General features: G+C 35.7%; 1 protein-coding gene across 1 annotated transcript in view; it reads left to right on the top strand.

Moving 5' to 3' along the window:
* Positions 1-3,182: 3,182 nt before the first annotated feature.
* The window catches only part of GALNTL6 (polypeptide N-acetylgalactosaminyltransferase like 6), a gene marked incomplete at both ends in the record, with an annotated part of 1,074,421 nt that continues 1,055,634 nt past the window's right edge, over positions 3,183-21,969 (top strand). The window contains one exon of the mRNA XM_081269347.1: positions 3,183-3,320. Within this exon, the coding sequence (XP_081125473.1) occupies positions 3,183-3,320 (138 nt within the window). The remainder of the gene's footprint in view (positions 3,321-21,969) is intronic.

Below are 21,969 nucleotides of genomic sequence, written 5' to 3'. Positions count from 1 at the left end.
AATTCATCAGTTGGAAGGATCAAAAATGATGGTCTTAACTATATTGTGAAATAACTTTCTCCTTTAGGTTTCTATTATGTATTCTGCATGTACTTGACTGGGAAATTAACAGTTGTATGCATTCACTGTGACTAATAATGTCCTGTGAATGGGTATTATATGTAAGACTATTTATGAACATAATAATGAAGCACAATTCAATTCAGCATCTGGATTTAGCAAATAGAATGAGATTATGTGTATTTAAGGCATAAAAACCCTGTGTTTGTTTAAAATGTGAAGGGTTAAAATTTTTGAATTCCAAATGTACTCTAAATTTTTATTTTTTTTTAACTTTTCATATTACCAGTAACTCTGTAAGTCAGAAAATATCCAATATACTTAAGTAATTCTCCAAATTCCTTTCCTTGAGGATCAATCATCCCAGCAAAACTCTCCCTGTTGTGTGGCTTCCCAGAATTCATATTTTCATATATCAGAATCACACTCTTTTAGAGGGAAACGGGTTAGAAAATAATTCAGAGTACAAAACTGTACAAGTGTGTGGGAATAGAGGTGAGGAATCACATCCCTTTCTCTCTAGATCTTAAACTGCAAGTTTATAACATTTTAAAATAATTACTTTTATATATCAAGGACACGTTCTAAAATGTTTGTGAAATGTGTTTTTATGCTGTTTCGAAACACCAGTGATAAGCAAAAACAAATATTATAGCATAGAGCTTTATTCATGAGGTCATACAGCCAATCTCTATTGTTTTAGTCTATTTGAAATTGGTAACGTGAGGAAATTAAGGCCAACTCTTCAAAAACGTGAGGAATTTAAGGCACAGCTCTTCAAACTGAAATCTATGTCATTCTCAAGTGAGACGCTTAAGTGAGAGACAGGAATGGGAAGCGGAGGGAGAGAGGGGAGGAGACAAAAAGGAGGGAGGGGAGAGGTGGGGGAGAGGAGGAGGAAAGAAGGGGAAAAAAAATACCGTCTGGAGCCCAGAGTCTCTTCCATCTCAAGCTCCTGGGCATCTTGTCTAGGTTGTAACAAAGAGGTGACCATGGCGTTTCTTTTTGGCTCTAACCAGGCTGATACAGCCTTCACTGCATGAACATCTGTCGCCTCATCTAATCCCCATTCCTTCATGACTGAAAGCTCTTGATCATGAGAGAACACAGCGCAAGGTCCTAGGCACGCTGGTCAGGTGGAGAGACTGCCACAGGTTCCCACTTGTGCGATCAGGGGCGCTGGTGCATCAATCTGTTCGAGGGGAGGGAGGAGTCCCATCTGCCACAGACTTGTGTCGATTCCCCAGGATTTCTGGCCATCCAGCCAGGAGTGTGCGAGGTCGGAGAGGGACAGGTAGCCCTTGCAGTACTACGGAGCACGGAGTGCAGGCGTACACCGCGAGGGAGGAGTGGGTGGCACTGCCAAATCTTAACCAGGGCCCTGGGTGTTTGCAGACCCAAGTACAGCTGCCTCGGGTCTCCACAGTGTCCTCCAGAAGCTGCAGCCGGAGAACCCTGCCTCGCTTGGGGATCCTCTTCCTCCTCTCCCCTATCACGTACCTGCCCTGAGCCTCAGGACACACGGACCGGGGGAACCCCTCTCGGTGGGACGGGTCCAGCCCCGGGTCGCCTCTGCGTCCTGCGGCCGCCGCGCCAGGCTCACCAAGCTCCCACCGGCTCCATGGAGGAATCCCGGGTAAACCCGTGTGCATCCGGCGACTTTTCCTCCGGAATCTCTGGCCTGGCGCCTTTTGGGTGAAAATACAGGGGAGCTAGTGGCCCTGTCTGTCCGAGGTGGCACTGAACAGCCCTGGTGGAGAAACAGAGGATCCGCGTAGTCTGGGAGCTCCAAAGGCTCTTCCTGAAGCGCCTTCGCCCTCCTTTTCTTCCTCGCCGCTGGTTTGTTTATTCAGCATCTGGAAGCCTGGGGGCACTGCCCACCCCTTTGGGCAGCCCGCCCTTCCCTCTCGGGCTCAGGGTCTGGGCTCCCGCACGTGGCAGGCACCAGTATCGTCTCCGCACAAGGACCACGACCGCCCGCGGAGTGCGGGCGGCCGGGTGCAAGCGCGGCGCTCCTTCGCCTTCTGCTCATCCTTCGGGCGCCCTCGCCCACTTCCAAAGCCCAGCTCAGACTTCGGTTTCGCCGTCTGCCCCCGCCCCCCTTGTAGGTGAAGAGGAGATTTAAAATATTGCCTTTTAGGTGCTCACGATGTTTCTCTGGGTTCGTTCAGTTGCCGGAAAAGAATGGTAACATGAACAGCGGAGCGTGAGAGCGTCACCGGAGGAAGGGGAAGAGATTGATGGGCAGAGCGCTGACTTCGCGGAGGATCTCATTCCGAGGACTACTCTGGGAAGGGACGTCTCGGCACCTGCACTTCCTGGCTGGACTCCGCTGACATCTGTAGCCTCCTTTCCTCCAGGTTCCCAGGTCGCAGAGCCACTGCCTGCCCAGGAGTATTTAGGCAGCGCGTGAGGATCCAGGAGTTCGTGAGCCTCCATCCAAACAGGAGTTCTGCCCTGGATATCGTGTCCCTGGATCCCGGTGGAGCCCACTGGCAAGCTGGCTCCTGAGAGAGTTGAACTTGAGTTCAGGTGGGTTATCCCAAGGGTAGCACAGGAGGAGATGTTGGGGAAGACAAGGAAGGTGATGTTCCAATGTCAAAAACGGACACTTTTCTTCCTGACACTTGATGGGGCCAAGCCACTCCCTCTCTCTCAGTTCTCTCTCCTAACCTGCTCCTCCCCAACCCAGACCTCCCACACTAAAGGGGGATGGTGGGCGAACAGCGACAACAACAAACACCTTCTGTTGATTGAAGTATCTAGCATGCTATTCCCTTTTTCATAACTTATTACTCTATAAAACGATCATATTTACTCCATGGCTTTTTATTAATGAAGGTCAATAGGCATAACGATTTCCTCAGTTAAGTCATTTATTTCTAAGCCAATAGATAATGCCTTCGTCATAGTTTTCTGGGGGAAAAGTAACTGTGCGTTTGTTCTGCAGATGGCCAACTCCCTCTGAATCGTGCAGATTGGTGCTGAGCACGCAACAAAAGTTTGTAGCTTCCCCTCAGTTTCTGGTGCTTCACAGGGGAGAGGAAAGGACATTGGCATTAAACACAAGAAGCAGTCAGGGAACCATCTCCTTTAACTTTTCTCCTCTGTTACCATTTGCAATGAAGAGGAAACAGAAGAGATTTCTGCAAATGACTTTGTTATTCATGGTGGCTTTAATTTTCCTGCCCAATATTGGTCTCTGGTCTCTGTACAAGGATAAGCACCTGGTGAAATCTACAGAGCCCAGGGAGCAGCAGGTAAGTACCACCCAGAGAAAAGGTCACAGGAGAATTGGTAAGGCATGCAGCCCCATGCTTGGGCACACCAGGAAGTAGGTAGGGGATAGCCTTGGGCTTTCTCCCAAAGTCTTTTAGAACTGATTTTACAAGACTCTGGAGACTTCAGGGCTTAAGCAGGTACTTGTTTCAAGATTGCAGCCAATGACATGATGAAATGAAAACTAGAAAAGAGTAATCAGAGAGGTCAGGAAGGAGAAAAGAAAATCTTTCACAATTGGTCTCAGTTTAATTTTGGCTTGAGGTGGATGAAAGGTTACTGCTTATTTGTGGAAAGGGGGAGTGGATTTGGTGCAAGTTTAATAATAGGGAATGGTTTTGCCTTCTATCTTGTTTTGCATGTCTATAGTAAAATGGATTGGGCCAACCAACTAAATCTTAACATTTTGAAAGTAGTTTTCCAAAAACCAAGCTGTAGTTTTCTGCATTTGGGTTGTAATTTTTGCTTAGCAATGGATTTTTGCCCTGTGGAAACTTGAAGTGTCTCTTCTCCCCTGTTGCTAAGGTGATGTGGGTGTACAGGGTAAACAGGAGAGTTATAAGACTATCCATTCAGTTTCAGTCTGGTGATAAAGTCTGTGGTTAAAGGCTGACCTTCATATGGGAAACATTACATAGTATGAAATGTTTTATTTTAAGTGAGTCTGTAATATGTATACAGATCTTGACTTAACATGGTACAAAATAACTTGTCTTTCTTACGGAGCAAAAATGGAAAGTATCCTTCACAAAATATTGATAAAAATAAATATCATTAAATCCTTTGTTTATTAAGAAATAGAACAGCTCCTGTAATTAAATGTTTAATAATAGAATGCAGCCTTCTTTGTGAAATTGATATGACACTTTTGTGGTGGGTCCTGTACTTTGCCTTGGAATCTTAATATTCTTAATTTCAAGGGTCATCTCCCCTGTACACTATTACCTTCCACACATGGAAGGTAAAACTAGTTTATTTCTGGGCCAAAGCAATATATATTATTGACCACTGAGTGTTTGTTCTTATACTTAACAAAGTTTAATTTTCCTTTTACACAGTTAGTTGTAAAGTATGTGTAGGTAGTCTGCTTTTTCATTATAACAAGAAGTCATTTCCAATCTCTGAACTTTAAACATATCTAGTTCCTATGGATTTTTAATTAATTGGAATTTTCGGGAAATTGCTGACAATTGCTGACAATATTTTCATATAGCTGTTGATTTTTATCACCTTTCAACTTTACTAATAAGAATTTAACTTTGGTTTGAAGAATATTCTGTTTTATCATTCCAGTGGGAAACAAAAGAAGATGGGCACTTTGGATGTTAAACTTTTTTTCAGATTTAGATCATTTATTTCTCTAAACTCTGATATGAAACAGGATTTTATTAGTAGTCAATACACTACCTATGTAAAATTTTCATTACAATATTGGTAAAATAAAAAAAGCAAACTTTTTTCTTGAATTTTACTAATTCAATTAACAGTAGCCATCTGAAGTATTTGTTGGTGTAGCTAACATAGAACACTAATTAATCTTATTAATGAGATCTTTACAACTTTCACATTGACCCTATTGATTTTGACTCTTAATGAGAAAATTGTTTGTCCAATCACATTAAAAACAATAAAATGTAGCAATTCAACTCTCTGACTTGTCATTACAATATGCAAAGTGGTATCCTTGTTTCTGTTTCTTCTAGAGTACAAATGATGCTTAAGTTTTTAGTAATAAAGTAATGGATATGAAAGGCATTGGTAGCAAAAGAAGCAGCTGTTCCACAAAGTTTCTTATGCTGTAGAAAAAATGACTCAGATGGATGGATATTACAGTTTAATAATCCAGTGGAAAAGTTTTGAAACCAAGAGATGTCAGACACCAGTAAGCTCTAAAATGAATGTTGAAAATGTACTTTTAGTATTTTAACCTTAATAGTTTTACAACTAATGCTTTCTGACAGATAAAAAAAACGTGGATATGCATACACTATTATATAAGTTTTAGATAGGTAAAAGTTAAGTCATTAATATATTATATTTGACTAAATAAAAAGTGACTAATACTGATGAATTAAACATGCTTAATATCAGGGTGTAACATTTTGTTAATGTATCTATATTTCAATGTTAGTAAGTTGGATAAATACATCAGTTTTCAATTGAAGGATATAATTTGCCTCTTGGGTAATGTGTCATTTAAATTTAGCAATTTATTTTAAAAATATATTTTTATGGCTAATTGCTAAGTGTTCTTCAAAAACCATTTGTTACTATATTTACCTCCATATTCTAAAATGCTAAAGGTAAACATACTGTGTTGATTGAGGCATTGACAGCAGCAAGTACTGAAGCTATTCAAAACATGTCATGTGCCAAAGTGAGCGGTCTGTTTTTATAGATGTGGTGTGTCCATGAGCCAGGGGTTCTTGTTCAAAGTGCAGCACGCTACTGGTCCCAGAATTTGAAAAGTCTTCAAAAAAATGACTCAGATGGATGGACATTATATTTTTTGATGGGGTTATAGGGAAAGAATTTCACTTATAGAAGTTCAAAATCATGGAATGGCTAACACTTTTTAAATATTCCAAATCAGTATTTTACCAGGTCATATCACTGATAGTTTACTAACTACTATTCAATATAAATTATATTCATTATGAAAACTGAGATAAATAAATAGGAGTTAAAAGACAAACCAATGATGAAAATTGTGTTTGTAAAGTTTAGTATGTAATGCAGTTTTCTCAAATCTACTACAGTATTCCAAGTTGATTGTTTTTATCGTGATTTCATTTTAAAGGTAATATTTAGATAATTCTGAATAATATTAATACATTTGGCCCATCTATGATGCAGAAATTAAGCAAATTCAATCAAAATTCCCAAGTTATTCATCTAAATATTTACCCTCTTTTCCCCATAAAATCAAAATTATTAAAATAATTTTAATAACTTAAAATTATTTTTAAAATAAAATTAAAAGCTTCACATTATTTTATTATTTGGACATTGCAAAATTGAAATCAAATTACTGAAATAAATTTTGAGATTTTTAAAATTTTATTAAAATCTTAAAATATTTTATTATTTTTGTCTGTTACTAAATTACCACAGTCATTATTATTAAATTATATTCAATTAAAGTTATTTTCAATTAAGTCATTTTCAATTGACTTAATTTTGTTTCTTTTTTGATGATTTTGGGATAAGTATCTACTTTATATTACTCATAAAGTAGATACTTGTATTTATTTTACAATATTTATGTAAATTATTCATTTATAGTAAAAAGAATCTATTGATAGTGAATGTGACATTTAGCTGAAAATGATTGCTGCACTATTTTTTATAGTAAATCTTAATTTCATATTCCTTTTTTTAACATATGGATTACTACTCTTCTCTGGGTTTCAGCCGTATTTGAATGAAAGTACAGCTATATATTTAGACCTTAATTAAGCTGTGCATTAAGATGCAATTATAACTATTGCATCCATATTAATTTATTTATCTTCCTAATCTTTATTCAAGTATACATAGAAAAATCTATGACAAAACATTTTTCTGTTCTTAAATACAATAAATAGATCAACCAAAATTTTAAGAAAATAACTATAATAGTAGTTCAGCAACTAAGTTGGAAAAAAACTGAATTGAAGAAGTAATTCAAGAATATTCACAACGTGAAAGGATTTTATAATTTTTAAAATAAAAACAAAGATCAAAACCCCACAATTTCATATCAGACATTCTAAGAAATATTCAGAGAAAATTTAGAAGTTTGTGTTGGCCTGGGTCATCCACTGCATTAAAAAACAAAACACAGACAAAAACAAACAAAAAACTAGACCCTCTAAGTCATTTTGACCTTGTGGAACTTTCTTATTTCTAAGATTTTCAGAATTTCTAAGTACAAACTAGAGATACTCACGCTTGTCACATAAGGAGAGGTATGATGTCCTGAGAGATCCCACCTTGGAGGTGAAAAATATTATGAAGTGAAAAATTATGTTTTGGTTTTAGCCAGATTTGCATGTAAAGGATGCTTTGCCCATTAGTAACTTAACTTTCCTTAAAAATCAAAAAACAAGAAACAAAAACAAAACAAAACAAAAAACAAAACAATTAAAAAAAAAAAAACTTTTCTGAAACAGATAGATCTCTTAGATTTCTGTCCGAAAGAACTTTAAATGTTAAACAGCCTCTATCCTTCTCTCCTCCTTCAGGAAGACTCTTCTCTTTGACAGGGAACATTTTTTTCTATGGCATTTAAAAATGGGTCTTATAATATAAAAATGTCAGATAATTGGTACCCAGTGTATGCAAAGTGACTTTAGCCTTGTTTCGTCATGCCGATCACTAAAGCTGTAAAGTTTGTGTTCCTTCTCCAGCAGACACCTTAGATATGGGAAGAGCTAAAACAGGAAAAAAAAATATGAAGATTTTCTTCTCTGCACTCAGGATAGTACATGCTCAACACAGTAGATGTGAAATGATGCATTTCTTTGAGCCATACTGTTCTCAATTAGCTATGATGTGGACTTTAAATTAGGGCTTTAAAGGACCTTTTCTTGAATTTATGTAAAATCCATTCAGAATCACTATGGGATGGCAGCACACAGACCACTCTAACAAGTGTCTTAATTATTTGCTGTGACCTAGTAGATTGCTACATGATTAGTTCATCACACTGCCCCATGGGAGACAGAGTGTAAAACCATCTTCTGTTCACAAGCTGGTAAAAAATTAGATAGTGTTTTCTCCCCCTTCTGTTCATTTCTGAGTCAGACAAGCTGTGCTGAATCAATTAGCCTCCTATAAGCTTTTCCCATAATAGAAGCCAAATCAAGCTGGAATCTATAGGAAAAGGTGAGAAAGGTTGGGTGATTTCAGTGGTGTACAGAAGAAAATTGAATACATTTCTTTTGAAAAAAAAAAAATTGTCAGGAGCAACCATGACAACCTTTAGAAAGTTTGCAACTATGTTTCTCCTTGTAACATTTTTATACAGGAAAAAAAAAAACAGCTAAGAGACACCAAGAATAACCTTAAAGAAGAAGATATAACTTAAAATAAGGGACACACATTCTGCCAAGTAAGGGTCATATAGAATCAGACATGGATGTGTTTTGTATTGCAATGATTCTCATTTCTCCCTTGTTTGCCTTGCAGATAGATGGTTAAGAGTGTTAGGGCAGGGAATTTCAGATGCTTAAAACCATCTGACAAGACCATCTATTCTAATATATCTTGTATATTTAAATGATGAAAAGAAGGGATAAGGCACTCACAAAAGATAAAACAGTTTACCATTACCTTCACCTTTCTTCAATAATATTACCAATGTCCACTACTTCTGAACTCAAAAAGTGGCATTAAAAAGAGGGTGAATATATAAATATTTATTTAGGGTTCACAATGAATTCAAGGTAAATTCATACAAATTTTTTTTCTCCAAATTTTCTCCTTCTATTGTGATTGAAAAGCAAAATGTGGGCTGGATTAGCAATACTCTCAAATTAAACGTATTCGTTTCACACATTCATGTAGCAGAACACTTACACGTACATATGCCCACACTCATAGTCTCACTTATGAAGAAAAATTAAATCCACCCAACTGTTTCATTTTCCACAGTGTTTTTAACTTTTGGAAGATCTTGCGTATTTCATTGCTTCGAATCTACAATAATTAGTTGAGTCTGACGCACCATTTAAATATTATTAATGTAATTCTAGGAAATTATGGAAAAAGTTAAAGAAAATGCATCTGTTTCTAAAAATGCTTGCATCTGTTTTGAAAGTGTGAGAATCACGAGAGCGTTTGGCCTATTAGAATGCCACAGATTATAAACAGAAAAATTCACAGTTATATTTTAATAAAATTAACACATTTCTGGCTGCCATAGAGAATGGTGGCAGCTACCAACTTTCTGTTTAAAAGAGTGCAGGTGTCTTGATGATGGCTGAGAAGGAGAATTTCAAATCACTCCAAGTACCAAGTACCTGTGAAATGTTGTTTCTGTACTTAAAGTCTAGAAACAGTCATAATACTTGAAATATTTTTATCATATTAAAATGACCAAGTTGTCAGGGCTTCCACCTAACTTGAAATGAGGTGGGTATTCCTTCTCCTTATTTTTGACATGTCTTTCCAACAGGATGATCTCAATGAACTTCATGTGAGGAGAAATACCAGAAATTCCACAGTGTCTTGCTCTCCCTTAGTAGGTCATTGTGTGAGCACTGGAATCATATAATTTGGTTCAAATTCTGGCTCCAGTTTTTAGCACTTTTTGACATTAAGCTTCTCACGGATCTTCCCCAGACCAAATTTTATTTTTAAAAAATGAGGATGGTAATATCTTTCATGTCATAATAAAGATTAAATGCATAGCATCTTAGACAGTGTATAGCAAGACTTAAGAGACACAGTTTAGTGTTTTACCTACACACATACATATGGTATTTACAAGTGTGTGTGTGTGTGTGTGTGTGTGTGTGATGTGTAATATGTGTGTGTGTATACACATATACAGTAAATATTTAAAAGTGTATATCTATATATAGTAAGTATTTATAAGCAATCACTGCCTTTAGCAAGATAATTGTGTTTTTTAAATAAGTATTCTCCTTTAGAGGCATTGCCAACACAGAATGGCAGAACAGTACCATAGATGTGTTAAAGCTAGTAGAGAGGACTGATGTATAAATTAATCTGGAAAACAAAATTTTTTTTTTTGGATTTCCGTTTTGTGTAGTACTTAAAGACAGGTTGTTAATTTTAAGTGGTCTTCATTTTATTATTCATTGCAAAAAGTAACAAATTATTGATATATTGTACCAAAGAGCTGTTCAAAAATGAAATACTTTAATGGAAGGGAAAGAAAATTATGTATTTGTAGTGGTAACACTTATTTTCAATAAAATAAAGCCCATGCCTCACATGTACAGGTGTTTTCTTCATACAAATTACCAGTAAGAACTTGAGAATTACTTTTATTGTTTAAATCTCAGTCATGAAAGGAGGAATGGGATTGGTTTATTCTTTAGAAAAAAAGTTAAGAGGTGAGTGACACTATCAATTCAATGCAGCTGCTTTATAAAATTTCTGTTCACTTTGTAGAGTTAGGGGACCCAGAAAGCATGTTGCATGGCCATTCTTGATTTTCTACAGAGTCAACTGAAGAGATAGAAATGGTTTTTATGAAATAAAAAGAGCAGTCACTGCAGTATAGAATTTGCTTTGATTGTCATGACTATTCAAAAATGAAGAGAAAGTTCCTTACTCATTGCACAGAGTTTTAGGTCACAGTGGTAAAAGTGAGTTGCCTCATCTTATAAAAGTTAGGTGGGTTGGGATCAAGCTAATGTAGATGCTAACACTTTAATTTCATGTGTTGGCCTCCTTCCTTACAGAGTGTATGATGGAGCCAGGTGCTGGTGGTGCACACCTGTAATCCCAGTGGCTCAGGAGGCTGAGGTGGGAGGATCTCAAGTTCAAAGCTAGCCTCAGGAACTTAGCTACATCAGCAAACCCCTATCACAAAATAATAAAATAAAATAAAAAGGTAAAAGGGCTGGGGATGTGGCTCAGTGGTTATGCCCTCCTGGGTTCATTCCCTGGTACAAAAAAAAAAAAAAACACTTACCATTTATGAAACCCATTTCCTCATATGCAAACACAGAAATTAACTCATAAAAATGTAGCTGCACAAACTAATTGGATTTATGTATGTAAATTGCTTGGTACATGGAAAATAATTAAGGAAAGCTTAACAAACAGCAGTCTATACTTTTTTCTTTGTTTTTAGAACATCTATTAAAGGTATTAAATGAGCTTAAATATTCCATAAACCTAATACAGATATAATAAAATATATAAGCTGCATCACTATCAATTTGTCTGTTTATTGTTGATAAAATATTTATTGGATATGCAATTTGTACAGAATACTGTGCTAGGCCCTGAGGGAAATAAATGATGAAGCCATAAATCTGTTTTCAATTAGCTTAGGATCTATTAGTTAAGAAAGTCACATATACACCTATAATATAAAGCTAGAAAGTTGTTTTATAAAGAGGACATACTTAAACCATTTAAGAAGAGGTAGAAAAATATCAGTTTTTGTGGGATATTGATATGTGGCCTCATTCTAAATTTTTTGCATGTTTGCTAATTTAACTTTCCCAACATTTCACTGAATTAACTTCTTCTATCTAAACAATTTCAAGGCTAAGACACAAAGAATATGGGCCCATGCACTCTGCATTTATAGAATGAGAACATGATTAGGCATGTTATTAGCCACATGGTTTAAGACAAATGATAACTTTGGAAAGATTATTAGAACTGGCAGTCTATCCTTGACTCTGTCTTGACTGCAGTCTCTCACTGTTTGGAGGTTTAAGCAAATTTGTGAGAGTTTCAATGGCAATCATAAATATGCAACTAAAATATTTTGTTTTTTAACATCAATAAATATTAGAGACATCATCTGAATTTTGGGGTCCTGAATTGTAGCAAACAGGACAAGCTAGAAGGTTGGTGCACTGAGAGGAGGAAGGGACAATACCTAAGGAAGATTGATACTGTCAAGTAAAACAAAGGAGAGGAGAAAAGCAGAAAATGTTATAATTTTAAAGGTAACTTTAGAAATTTAGAGCCTGTGCTTCTAATAGTATGAAATTTCTGGCAAAGCAGTCCGATATTTTCCCCCATGCAATTATCTTGCTACTTTAGAGAGTTAATTAAAAAATTATAAAATATTCTGTAAAGTTTAAGGCAATAGAGATGTATTACACATGTCAGCTTGATAGAAGATGGGTAGGTAGGTAATTGCATTATAATTATGGTATCTGCTTCCGGTAGTTGTTGAAGCCTATAATTCTAAGCGAAGATCTTGCAAACCCATGAAGCCACTTTGTCAATAAGTCCACAATGCTTGTGTCAAAATAAATGCAGTGACCAGATAAATAGAGTGAAGAAAAAAGGAACAAGAGAATACTTAAGTCTAGGAAGTAGGAATGGATGGGAGAGTGGTGATATGCATTGCCAGGATGAAGAGATGGTAGTGTTTGCTTGCCAAGAATCTCAACATGATAAAGGTTGATGTTAACATGATTAGTATGACTATGAAAAAAAAATAATAAGAATTAAATTTAATCTATTCAGAAAAAACTTTAAGGTAATATTTATTGAGCTACTCACATGTTCCAGGTACCATAATAAGCTGCTTGTAAATCCTCACAACAATCTATAATACCTGTAATATTACTATCATATATTATAAATGCAATAATTTTTTTAAAACTTTAAAGAACATATGTTTATTTTATCACTATCGTGTTGAGACTGTATGTAAAGTTCACTGTATAATACTACTACTTTAAAAATATCCTAGATCATTGCAACTCAAGAAATTCTAAAATAACACAACCATAAAAGATAATATGTAAAGTAGGTAAGGGGATAGAAACTACAGCCAAACATACTAGTTTTAGCTTTTAACTAGATGGGTCACTTTGGGAAAGTTACTTATCTTCTCTGTACTTTAGATGTCCCGTTTCTAAAATGGGCATAAAAATAATTCCTACTTGATTAGTTGATGTAAGGGTTAAATAAATTAATATGCATAAAATGATTAAAAATCTCCATCATAAATAATAAGCAATTTAAAATGTTATTTATTGGACTGACATTTTGGACTTATAATTGGGATTGAAAAAAGGAAAAACATATTTTTTACATCCTTTTTTTCATGATCCATCATAAATGTGGTCCTCTTTTGGACAAATTTTAACATTTTTTGGGAGTTCAAAACACAATTTGAGTCTAATGTATGAAAGATGATATATCATGAGCTATGTAATGCTTTAAATAATCAATAAAAAATTAAAAAAAAAATTTTAAAGTATTTTGAAGTATCTTTAACTTTATTTTTCTTATTTACTCTTGAGTGGCTGATATAGAACATAATAAGGTACTTAAACTTGAAAGTTTTTATAATTTGAACAGAGGGCTCATATGGCCCTACTGCATGTCAGAAGCAAACTAGATTTCAACAGAGAATTATGCTCTTCCCAGAATATGCAATCAGCAACCAGCTATTTTGATGACCTTTCCCCTTGTATTTTCAGTTTTGTTCTCTCCACATGGTATTAATTTCTGAACATGTATTCTGCCCTCAGGGGAAAAAACAATCTTTTCTAAATTGTGTCATTAAATTAGTCTAAACTTCCAAAGAGGATTATCTGAAAATGTCTCAGAGTCAAATATGTTATTATTTTACAGAACTTGAGTTTTAACATTATTTCTGGTTGCTTCCAACAGTAAGGTAGAATTGGGGGAAAAAAATCAAGAATGAGGCTGGTGGAAAGTAGTGTTGAATAACATGACCAAGGAAGTGCATCTCACTACCTCAGTAGTGATTCCAAGAAAAGAGTTGGCTGCAAAGACGTAGAAATGGAAAGCTGCATAAAAATAGATGGTGAAGAGAGTTAAGAACTCTTCTACTTCCTGGCCCGATGGATTGATGGATTGTATCCTGCTTTAGAGAACCTAATGAATAGATTCAGGTGACCCACCATGAGTTCAGGTTGTACCTCCTCTTACCTTGTATAGAAATGTAACCGCTTTCTTACAAGCTGAAGGAAAATTCATATTTTTAGAAGATCCTTGACATTCCAGGGCAAACATCTTGAGTTCTAATGAAATACACAGGAAAGGACAAGCAAGAGGCAAGCGACTGGGATAGTGTTCAAGCAAGTCTAAAAATGCAAGCTCATCTTATTTCTTTATATCCTGGACCCTCTTCTTTTTGCTCAGAGACTTCTCTTCTCCCTTTTCCTTTGAAATTCTCCTGAAAAAAAATTTTTTTTTTCATCTGGATTGATTTGAGCAGTAATTGGCTCGATAAATGGATGAAAGACTTGCAATGTTGAAAAAAACTTGAGACTTTTGCATCCTGAAAAAAAAGGTTCTGTTGAGTCTAACTGCATTTCCAATTATTGAAATGTGTGTGATGTGAGAAATATGTTTTTAGCTCAAGGCTTCTGCTGTTGCTTTTTGTTGTTTTGTTTGTAGGACTGGGAGCTGTCACTTTATTCCAGGCTATGGAATCAGAGAGTAAATATTGCTTGGTCATGTCACCTCCACAGAAACAGTATTTGTAAAGTTCAAGCTGGTCCAGTGTAACCTAAACTACCCTACAAAATCATTAAACTCCTTCCTATTCTGCTCCCTTTCTGGCTTTCCAAAGCTGCTTATTCCTCTCCTGGAATTTCCTATGGCACTACCCCTGCCACCTTGCTCAGCATGCACCCTTGTCTCATCCTTCACAGAGTGTGGTATTTCATATTAGGAGAGTCAAGACTCTGTGTCACAAAGACAGAAAAAGCAGCAGCATTTACTTGGGTATTTTCATCCACTTGATTCCTGTTACTATGGAAAAGCATCCCTAGCTCTATGATAAATGTGGAACCCCTCTCCAGACCATGGACACAGCTTTATTTAGGAACGTTCACATATTGTTTTCTTTTTGCTTCCCATTCATTTATTTTCAGAATTTTCCTTTCCAGGCCATCCTTTTCCTTACTATTTAAACTTGTTGAGGTTTCTCCCACTGTTGGAGGGGCCTGAGGAGCAAGAGCAAAGCAAATACTTTCAGTGCCACATAACACTCAGCTACTCTATGCCCTGTCTACTCTTCAGAATCAAAGGCCCCCAATACTACCCACCTCCAGCTGAACTGAACTCTCACTAACATGCATTAACTTTCTTCACCAATATCATCAGTAATCTCCTATTGGTTAATTCCAAAAGCACTTCTCATTAGTCATGCTGCTTCACAGAATTTAACTAAATACTCACCTACAAAGAATAATGGTCATGGTTAAGCAAGCAGATAATTGCATACCTGTATCCCAGTGACTGGGGAGCCTGAGGCAAGAGGATTACAACTTTGAGGCCAGCCTCAGCAATTCAGCAAGGGCCTAAGGAACTTACTGAGACCCTGCCTCAAAATTTTAAAAAAATAATAAATAATTTGTTTTTGAGAGAGAGAGAGAGAGAGAGAGAGAGAGAGAGAGAGAGAGAGAGAGAGAGAGAGAGAATTTTTTTAATATTTATTTTTTTTAGGTTTTGGCGGACACAACATTTTTGTTTGTATGTGGTGCTGAGGATCAAACCCTGGGCCGCACGCATGCCAGGCGAGCATGCTACCGCTTGAGCCACATTCCCATCCCTAAAAAAAATTTTTTTAAAAAGCTGGGGATGTAGCTCAGTGACAAAGCATCCCTGGGTTTAATTCCCACTCTCCATAGTCCCTTTCCCCACAAAATAAAATTCATCCAAAGAAAAGAGATCATGGCACAGGAGACTTGAGGAAAGAAGGAATTAAAAAGGCAGCTTTGAGAAACAGGAAAGAGAGCAGACTAGGAAAACATGAGAGTGATTGTTTACTGGTAATTTAGGTTTCATTGTGCAAATGCCTGTTTTAATTCTCCTGTCCTTACTTTCCTTCCCAATAGCCACCAATACAGAAACATGTTTGCCAGTGTCCTTTACAGACTCTGCTTTATGTACCTTTCCTGAAAATATTATGTTTTGGGGAGGTCAGTGAATTCTTGTTCTGCACTCTTCCTGGGATACCTCTCACAACCCATGTGGTTTCAGTTGACATCTTCCAAATTGTTATCGCTAATCCATATTTCTCTCCTAAGAATATGAACCACATAAAAAACCTGGAATCTGGAAACAGATAATCTTTTTTCATGGATTTTCTTTCTTTTTTTTTTTTCTTTTTTAGTTGCAGTTGGACACAATACCTTTATTTTATTTGTTTTTTTTTTTAATGTGGCATTCTTCTTTTTTTTTTTTTAGTTTTAGTTGGACATAATACCTTTATTTTATTTATTTATTTTTATGTGGCGCTGAGGATCGAACTCTGTGCCTCACATGTGTTATACTAGCACTATACCACTCAGCCACAACCCCAGCTCATGGAAACAGATATTTTTAAGTGTGCATGTCTTATATGCATTTCATCTTTGCCTTCTATTCCCTATTCTCTTGTGTCTCTTATCTAAATGAAGTACACTCTCATTTATCTGAGTGTCCAAGGCCTGGTAATAATAATTGGTACCTTGGTACCTTCGTTATCTTTACTATCAAGTTCAACTGTTGACTAGCAATTCTTTCTACCAGGTGTCTCTTGAATCTATTTACATAACCCTCATGCCAGTGTGCTTTTTGAGACCAGCTTAAACACTTCACTGGATTTCTATGAGGGACACTCTAACTTAATGCTCTTGCCTCCAGCCTGTCCTCAGATCTACTCTCAGAGAAGCTGGAGTTGTTTATCCAGAGTTCTTAACTGAACAAGCTACTGCCACTGGACTCTTACACTGTTAGATTAAACCTCAAATTCTTTAATACAGCTTACCCAAACTCTTCTGGATATAAACTCACGCCTGATTGCTCACTACTTCACTGCCAAGACTCTCTAAGCTCCAACCACTTCAAGCTTCTTTTAGTTTCCTGAAGAGTATCATGCTCCTTGTTCTCTAGGAATTTGCATATATTTTGTCTTCACTCTTGCCTGGATAATTTCTACTTTCCTTGAAGCTCTCTCTGGAAAACTTCTCCTTGCTTGGGAGACATACCTTTTCTAAGTATTAGGTTAGCTTTATTTTCTTCTGCCTTTATAAAAAATACTTAGTCTGTATATAATTACATGTTTAGGTACTTTATTCTCCATTAATCAGTAAGTTTTATTTTCCATAAATTGGGAAGTTTCTTAAATTTAGTCTTGGGCTCAATGGTGGCTTCTCAGAAGATCTGTATAGGTATTAATTCCTGGACCTGTAAATGTTACCTTATTTGGGGGAAAAAAAAGGTCTTTGTTGTTGTGACTAATTTAAAGATTTTGAGACACAGACATATTTGGAATTATCCAGCTGGGCTGTAAGACCTGTGAGTATCTTTCTTGTAAAAGGCATATTGGGGAGATTTGATGGATATAAGAGAAGACACAGAAAAGAGAAATGCAATGTGAAGACAGGCTGACAGACTCAAATGATGTTTATGTAGGACAAATGAGGCTGGACATCCAAGGAATTTTCAGGAAGCAGGTTTGTTTCAGCTGCAGTAGTCCAGAGGGCAGTGGCTAAAAATTTATACACAATGGGGGTGGCTACATGACAGTGGGTGGATACATAACAGCTATTCTTTGTACCACATTTTAGGTCAGACAGAGGCTTCACAAGTTTTTACCAAGGAAAACAGTAATAGTAACTTTTGCATAGCAACAAGCTTGAATGCAGACCTTGCTTTTACAAGAAAGAGAAACCTAGCCTTTACAAGAAAGAAGAAGCCTCAAACCACAATGAGCTCACTGCAGAAATCCTGCTGATATTCTTTGTAAAATTCTTGTTGACTAGGAGAGAAGCTTTTATGTTACAATTGTGGTGGGGGTTCTCTTTGGTGGAGATAGTGGGTTCCTGCATCAATGTAGCCACAAGTCATACAAAGAAGACACTAAGGAGATGGAGGCAGAGATTGGAGTGATGGGGCCACAGCCAAGGAATTTAAAAAATGCCAGTAGCCACCAGAGCTGGAAGAGGCAGGGAGGACTCTCTTTTAGAGCCTCCACAGATATTGCAGCCCTTACAGCACCCTGATTTCAGGTTCTCAGCTTCCAGAACTATAAAAGAATAAATTTCTATTGTTTTAAGCTACGCAATTTGTGGCAATTTGTTACAGCAGTCTCATGAAGATAACATAGTCAGAAATTGTCTATTGTTTTCCAAATTCTAGTCCAGGTCCTAGAATTATCTGGTCATGATGAGGCAATTGATAAACATTACTTAGAAGAATGAAGAGTCATAGATGTGAGTTGTCTTCTGTGTATTGAACTTATTTGAGCTGATCTCTATGGATTAAAAAAATAAATCTACGCACACTCACCATTTAAATATGTGAGGGCACTACCTAGCAAATGTGAATAGAAGAAGGTAAGTTGTTGTCAATCATGAATTAATGTACACATTACCTGCTTTCTTCTGTCAACCTCATCCTGATTAAGTATGCAATTATGTCAATACTAGGTTGATCCTGATACTGAAAATCTCAATGAGATTTCTTCAAATACATAGACATCTGAGTGTGCTATAGAAGATATATATGATTTAATAATTTTATTGTGAAGCAAATAGTCACATTTAAAAACAGCTGTGATAAAGAGCACATTATAATAGTTGCATCTGCTCTTTCTCTAATTATGACAATATCTGTGGTAAAACTTTTATAAAACTGTTATAAAATAGGTAGGCACGTATGTCTACATTTAAATAGCAGCCATGGCAATTTAGGAAAGACTTGTGTTTAAAACTTCAGTTATCTACAAAAAAAGTACATGACCAAGTTCATTAATATATCTTACAAAGAAACACCAAACACCACACTTCATTAAAAGAACTTATTTTAAGAATCTAGACTGATATATTTCAAGGGATTTTTTTTTTTTTAGTTGACTGCTTCAAACCTTAAAATTTCTATTAGTTTGATTCTCCAGCACAGGTCTTCCTTTGAACAGCCCCTTCTTTTTGAAAAGTTTACCTTGATTTGCTTAGGTTCATTTTAATTAGTAGTGGTGTAGCAGGAATGTAAAGCAAAGAGAGAAGGGGGAGGGGATTCAAGGGTAAAACTTATAAAAGAGATTAGAAAAAATTGTAGGAGCTAGAAAAGCTATGCCAAGCTATATTTGGTGGAGGCATACTAAATGCAGTGTCTTGGAGGGAAATGTCTTACTGTTCTGGTAATTAAATAGCATTGTGTTTGATGAGATGATTCCATGATGTTCCTCATCATGCTAAATTATGTCAAGCATATTAATTATATCACTCCTGTTTGTACAGTAGTATGGTCAGCTTTTAACTTTTCATTGTGACATTTCTATCCACCAGTTACTAAACTTTGACCTTCTTACATTTAGTTACTTTTGTGTTCATTACCATAGCATATTCAAGTGATTTTTAAGAAATTGTATTGGCTGTGATCCACTTTTAAATCATGTGCAGAAATGTATAGGATGCACAATACAGAGAGCTATTTAAATCAACTTTAAAAAATATATCTATATTATCAGCTCAATGGCATCCATTCATATAAATGTCATTTCCAAGTATTCTTTTTTTAATATTTATTTTTTAGTTTTAGGTGGACACAAAATTGGAAAGAACGATCGATGCCATAACACTTGTCTGTGTCATAATATTTGTATGTTAAAACATAACATTCTAGGTACTGTTACCTAACAAAACAAAAAAAAAATATGACCAGGGTTTGCGTTGATTATTACGCTAAAATATGTGCATACATTTTATGTTACTTGTCTGACTTGAACACTAAAGAATGATTTTTCTTATAATAGTATGATTTTATGTTATTTCTCTGTTTCTTCAATTGCATATTTCTACTTATTTGAGACACATTTTATTTTTTTCAGTAATCTTAAGGTAATATATTTATTCTGGATGGTTAATCAGTTTGCAAAGTTTCATGTAGATATATACAAATGCTCACTTTCTGTGACTGTTTCCTCATGGGAAAATGTTTCATGTTTTCAAAAGATTTATTGACACATATGAATTATACCTATTAATTGGGTTCAGTGTCATAAAGGATATCATGAATATAGTGAGCACTGATCAAATCCAACCAGCTTTTTTTTTTTCTGATCACCCCCCACATGCCCTTCCCAATCTCTAGCAATCATTATTCCACTTCTTTTAGCTTCTACACATGTGCAAGGACCCGTGGTACTAGTCTTTCTGTGTGTGACTTATTTCACTTACAGTGAGTGTCTTCCAGGGCCATCCATTTTGCTTCAAATGACAGGATTTCAGTCTTTTTTATGTTTGAATTATACTTCATTGCATATTAGGCCACATTTTCTTTATCCCGTCATCTGTCGATGGGTACCTAGGCTGCTTCATGTTTATTTTAAAGATGAAATATATAGATTCTGATAAAAATTTCTCCAAAAATTTTACTTTTAAGATACTTTCATCCAGGCAAAACAATCAGATATGTGCTATAAATATTTTCTTTTTAAAATGAAAAATTTAGTCTACAAATCTAGTCTATATTGTTTTAAGTTTTATTATTTTTATTCTCTTTATTGCAACTCAAACTTTAAATTGGGTAGTTCATTCCTAATAATTTATACTTATTTATCTCATAAGTCAATTTATCTTATGTCTTACTATTTGATGTCTATTTTTAATTTTCTTACCCATGACTAGATTTAAAGTGTTTCTCTCTTAGATTGTATGACATTGAAAAAATATATAGATATATCTATTCCATCTATGTTAATTTTAGATATATGAGTGCATTGCAAGAAAGTAATGAATTATAGTTTGTTTCTCATTAATTATCATTTTTATTCCCTCATTTATTAGGTTTATTTGAGTAAGTATAAAAAAAAATGTAACCAAGATTGTCAAAAATGTCACTTAGGCCAGGAGTGGTGGCACATGCCTATAATCCCAGTGGCTGAGGATGCTGAGGCAGGGGAATCATGAGTTCAAAGCCAGCCTCAGCAAAAGTGAGGCACTAAGCAACTCAGTGAGACCTTGTCTCTAAATAAAATAGAAAATCGGACTGGGGATATTGTTCAGTGGTCCAGTGCCCTTGTGTTCAATCCCCAGTATCTCCCCACAAAAAAAGTCATTTAGAAATTGTAAATAGGAATGATTTTTTTTTAATACACAGGCAAGAAAGTCATAGAGTTAAAGGATAAAAGGTGTCTCTACTAGTGGAGAATATTTGAGGCTGATATACGTGCATTTCTAGATAAACAGGGGATAAGCCTCTTAGTCCTCCCAGGATCAAAGCAGAATGTTTCAATCACTTATCCTCATTTCAACATACTTCCCTGAAGTTACAGATTTGGGAATTACTTTTCAATTTTTAAGCTGCTTTAAATGCTCATTTTAATTAATACAAAATGGCATGGGATGGTCCAAATCTAATTTTGATGGTTCTCCCCTAAGGCCTATTCCACATACTACCTGATTAATGGTATACTTAGCAATGTTAGAAGTAGTAAATACACAAAATAGTATGCGAAGTCTAGGTATAATATTAAAAATATGTGCATTTTTCTGTGAATGTGAATTATAGTGAATTGCAATATACAGTGATTATTCAATGAACTGACTGTTGACTGATAATTTTCATAGATATATTTATGCTCAACCTCTTAAAAATATTTATTACTTATAGCAACTGTAATCTGTGAAAGAATTCTTGGTTTTTAATATCTTACATTAATTTTAATTAATTTATGTATGATTTATGTTCAGCCAGAATTTGTTAAAAATGCTAATATTAGTAATAAAATGGAACTTGGAAAAATAACTTTATTCTGCCATAAGCCACCTATTTACCTGGCCTAAGACCTTAACTATTCTAAAATTCTGTCAGTTACTTTTATTTTTTTGGTACAGGAGACTGTACCCAGGACACTTATCCACTCAGCCACATCCCCAGCCCTTTTTATATTTTATTTTGAGACAGAATCACCCTATGTTTCTGAGGTGGACCTTTAACTTTCAAAACTCC

The sequence above is a fragment of the Spermophilus citellus genome (assembly GCF_964194105.1).
Source record: "Spermophilus citellus genome assembly, chromosome: 16".
In the NCBI taxonomy this organism is placed as follows: Eukaryota; Metazoa; Chordata; class Mammalia; order Rodentia; family Sciuridae; genus Spermophilus; species Spermophilus citellus.
This window is presented reverse-complemented; position numbering and strand designations above follow the sequence as displayed.